General features: G+C 40.2%; 1 protein-coding gene across 1 annotated transcript in view; it reads right to left on the bottom strand.

Moving 5' to 3' along the window:
- The window catches only part of LOC107093434 (metastasis suppressor protein 1-like), a 41,051-nt gene that overhangs the window by 15,940 nt on the left and 20,289 nt on the right, over nucleotides 1–4,822 (bottom strand). Inside the window, exons 5-7 of the mRNA XM_015388483.1 lie at nucleotides 2,817–2,892; nucleotides 2,132–2,305; nucleotides 596–727 (exon numbers count right to left, since the gene is read on the bottom strand). Of these exons, the coding sequence (XP_015243969.1) occupies nucleotides 596–727; nucleotides 2,132–2,305; nucleotides 2,817–2,892 (382 nt within the window). The remainder of the gene's footprint in view (nucleotides 1–595; nucleotides 728–2,131; nucleotides 2,306–2,816; nucleotides 2,893–4,822) is intronic.

Raw genomic sequence — 4,822 nt, 5'->3', positions numbered from 1 at the left:
AGCTTTGCTGCTCTGGCTGCGCGGTCGAAAAGTGGCTCTGACGCGCGTTGGGCGGAGCTACTGTATCCTTTATTTGCCTGGCAGCTATATTTGCTGTGATTAGTGAGAATAAAGTAGTTTTATTATGTTTTTAAGTGAGAAAATCCACCTGAAAACTTAATCAGTGCAGTCAGTTCATCCTGCCTTCCAATATTTCTGTGGGAGCCGCTCAGACCCCCACATACCAGCGGTGCGCTGTCAGTAGGATCCCATTCAACTGGCTTGTTTGTCAGACATGGTAATTTTTCTAAAGGAAAACTGTTAAGTAAAAAGGTCCTCACAATGTAACACTGAATATTAGACACTGAATTTTTTTTTTTTATGTAAGAGGAAAAATTTAAATGGAAAAATCAGAGCTTAAAATAAAACTCAAGATTTGTCCTTTTTTATGTTGTGGAATTTTCTTTTTCTTCAAATTGATATTATAAAACTGGTATCGAAAAAAGTATCGTTCAGGAACCGGTATCGAAGTGAAGGTATCGGTATTGGTACCGGAACCGAAAATTTTTGAACAATACCCAGCCCTTGTCATGCGGAGGTGTGGGCGCCGCCCTACCTTCCCGGACGCAGACATGGCTCGAGCTCTTTCTCCGTGGTGGACGTAGCTGTTGTGTGGGGGGGCCAACAGGCCATTCTCTGCCCCCCCGCTCCCTCCAGGCGCCAGCTGATTGGTGGAGCCAACAGCATCCTGTCGTGTGATAAACAAGCGGGTCAGAGTGAGAAGGAGGCGGTTGTGTCAGGAAATGCCAGCAGGTTTGGAGCCATCAGAGGAGTCCTTCACTCAGAACATCAGACCAGCTTCTCCTAGAAGCTCAAACATCTCATGGAAGGTTTGACTGAAAACATCTGATTTACATTAAAACAACTTATTCATAGTTTCCAGTCGACTCCTGAACAGCTGCTAAAAGCTTTGATGCAGCATCAGATTTCAGCAGATCGGCTGCCGAACTGCTACTTTGTGATACTTATTTCAGAGCAGAGATATCTGGACGATGATATTTTTGCGACATACAGAGTGGATCTAAGGACTTCTGTAATGGCTCCTCTGGAACGCGACATTCAGAAACAACCAGTGGATGGATGAATGGGTCGGGTTGAAATGTTTCACACACTTTATAGAGTTCTGCTTCCAATCAGGATGTGCTTAGAGAACAGAAAGCAGCGGGCAGAACCCGGCTGGTTGAGTCGTGTAAAACACGTCATCTTTACCGTCGACAGACTGCCGCCATGTCCCAAATTCCTTGTTTTTTTCCCCGTTTCTAGCTTTTTCTCCACCTCAAGCTTATTTTCCAAACATACGACTTTACGATCAACTGGAAGCAGTTCTGTGCAAATATATTGCAATATAATTTATCTGACAAAATTGTTTTTAGAAATGTATTTTCTTTTTTTTTTTAAATAAAGCATTTTAAATGCTACGATAATCACATTTAATGAATTTTAATGTCAATAAGGCCTTAATTTAAAATATAATTTAATGATTTTTGAAGAAATCCTGGTTATTATCTTTTTTTTTTTTTTGCATCAAATAAAACCGTACAGAAAACAATCCACGCTTCAGTTATATGAATCGTTATTTGTTTTTCCTTATTTTTAAAAGAATCCAAATAAGTTCTTGGTTATTTAAAATGGCAACAGATTTCTCATGGAAGATATTTAACATAAATTACCAAAATAAAAGTACACACAGAGTGTATACAAAATGAAATTTCGTTTTGTAAAACTTTCATGACATTTCCATTCCTTAAAGTGCAGCAGTGATCAATTATTCCACTTATTACAATAAAAACGGACTATTTTTGTGGAACAGGAGAACCAGGTTTTGATAGATGCTATTTTCTCTTGATAAAATCATAAATTGGAAACTTCTTTGGATCCTTTTATTTTAAATGAAAACATGTAAGATGATCTGAAAGGTGATTAAAACGGGGCTGGTTCCTAAACACTGAAAAACACTGGCCACTAGAAACACACAAACACGACTGGATTCATGGAGCGAGATGAGAAATCTGAAGGAGTGAGGAGGAGGAGGATGATGAAGGGCTGAAGATGCAGGCGGGGGGGGGGATAAATAACTGTAAGTCATTCTCACAGCGGTCCGATCCCTGCGGCTAACCCGGCGACTCTGAGCGGCGTGGCGGCCGTAGTCGGCGGCAGAACCATGGCGAACACGGCTGCCGTGACGGGCCAGGCGCGAGGGGGAGTTCCCTTCGCTGAGGGACCGCCCACTTTCATCAGAGCCATAGAGTAGGAAGGTAGAGGAGGGCTACACAGGAGAAAATCAGAGCTGTGTGTGGATTTGGCTTTTTGGTCAACATCAGAGGCTTTTACTTTGAAATCTGAGCAGCAATGAGCTTCACCTCAGCGCTACGATAAACAGCTCGAACAGAGGAAGCATTCAGTAAAGTTTTGTCTTAGTTTAGTTTACATGTAAGAAAAACCTGATGATCGTCCCTGAGATTCAAACCCAGATGATGTTACTGCCTGAAAAAGCTTTTAGAAAACTTTCCTCTGCTGGAACCAGAGGTGGGATCGACCACACAGGTTCAAAGTTTAAGTAATCAAAAAACAAATTATATTTTCTAATTTCAGCACATTCCTGTATAATTTTCAGAGTAATTTTTTAAAGAAAAAAATGTATTTACTGTATGTATTAGAAATGTATTTTTTAAATATAAAGGTGAATTAAAGGTAAAGCTTTTGACACTGCAGGAGAACCAGCAGCCTTTGACCACCAGGATCTGAACCAACGTCTGAGACAAGGAGACGTCCGTTACCTGGAGGTGAACTCCATCCACAGCACAGCTGATCGAGTCCAAGGAGGGAACGTGCCTCACTGAGCCGGACTGATAACTGCAAACAAACACAAAGAGCGTTTCTATGACAACAGCATGAGGAGGAACAGCAGCTGCAGATCTTCTGAGAGCAGATAAAGCTGTGCTTCACTTTACGGGTTGGTTTCAAACTGATCCAGGAACGGAGCCGCTGAAGCTACAGCAGGGGTGCCCAAAGTGTGGCCTGGGGGCCTTTAACGGCCCGCAGGCCGACAACTGAAACTCCAGAATAAAGGAGATGGACATGTTTTGTTATCACTTGGAGTTTCTTTTATTAACTTATTAAACTTGGCTGAAAACTGCAGGTCTTTTCAAAGCAGAGTGAGTCAAATCCTGGTTTTATTTCAGAGAAAATAAAATTTATTTTATTTAAACTGAGCCTAAAGAAACTGCTCTTTGGGTTTTGATCAACAATGATTTACTAGTTCAGCCTTTTGGATGACTTTATCTGCAGCTGGGTTTAATGCATAGTAGGTAAACAAACTAAACCATATAAACCAAAATATATTTAGAACATTTTCCAGCTGTTTTTTTTATGTTATTCATCTTTCCCATCAGTCCCCCTGACCAGTGACAGACCAATGCCGATATTTTAAATGCTGATTATTTTGACACCAGTCCAGCTGATCCCTGACATGCGTAGCCAATCTTTTTATTTCAACTCTTTAGGCTAATATTCCTTTTTCTTTATTTGCATGATGAAAAGGACAAGATGAGAACAAATGTTACAAAGTTCTTGTTTAAAACAAAAAATAAACATCTATTAACTAATCAAGCCAACAACACACAGAGATATCGGCCTGTTGAGTTATCAGTCCAACTCTAATCCTGACTTTAGAAAACTTCAGGCACCACTGAGTCTAAAAAGGCTTTTAAAATCTTGAAATGACACCAGGTTACTGGATTGTATTAAAGGTTTAGTTCAGGATTCACACAAATTTCTGAAAAGACCCGCCCTCTCCAGTTTAAAAAGAAAATGCACATGCACAACCCGGTACAAGCTCTTAAGAGGGAACGCCTATTAAATATGTGCGAGGGCGTGCACAATTCTCCTCATGCACCATGTTTAAAAGTTTCTGCTTGCATCGCTCATACAAGCTTAATCCGCGCCTACACTGTACGAATTTTTGCCCTTTTCAGGCCAATTTTTCAGTCGTGCGAGAATTTTTGAACCGGGTATGGAAGTAAATCTGTGTTGCTGGGATTTGAATCAAAAATGCCACTGAAATTTAAATGTTGTATGTTTGTACTTACTGTTTCAGTGTTAAAATATATTCAGAACACATTTTTGGCCTTCATTATTTCTACACAGTTGAAATTTCATTTATTTTCTCTAAAACCTAAAAATTCACATTACTATTTCAAAGTGATTACATTTTCAATACTTATTTTTCAGTGTTAAAAAAAATCTGCATATATAAAAAAAAAAAATCAACCTTTCAAAATTCAAACTCAATATTTTCAGCCTCCTGAGATTCAACTGGCTCTATGTCACTGTCTTAAGTTCGGCGTCTAAATTCAGTGTAAAAAGAGAAGGGTTACTTCAGGTCACAGACATTATCAATGGATTGTGGCGTCCAACACCCAGCCAATCCCGTTACGTTTTCTTAGTCACGTGACGTGACGCTTATGGCGCTCACACTGAAGGAAAACCAGCATCACGGAGCCAGTCATGCAAGCTAATGCTAACTCAACGACAGAAAAATGAAAGTGATAAACAGCGGGTTTGTTCCTGGTCCACAGTGCTTTGAATACGTTGGTTCTAGGCGTCAGATAAAGGCTCTGTCTGACAGAAATGCTGGAGCAGAGTGGATCTATCAGCATGGCTTGGTGATTTATAAGGAGTTTAATTCGTTTTTTGGACAATATCGGACTTATTTCCAGCCCAATATTGGATCAGGACTACCAGAAACTCTGAGGCTTCCCCTACATCCAGGCTCCATCACAAA

This window comes from Cyprinodon variegatus, unplaced genomic scaffold (genome assembly GCF_000732505.1).
Source record: "Cyprinodon variegatus isolate N-32 unplaced genomic scaffold, C_variegatus-1.0 Scaffold424, whole genome shotgun sequence".
NCBI lineage: Eukaryota > Metazoa > Chordata > Actinopteri > Cyprinodontiformes > Cyprinodontidae > Cyprinodon > Cyprinodon variegatus.
Note: the sequence above shows the minus strand (reverse complement) of the source record. Positions and strands in the feature narration are given on the sequence as shown.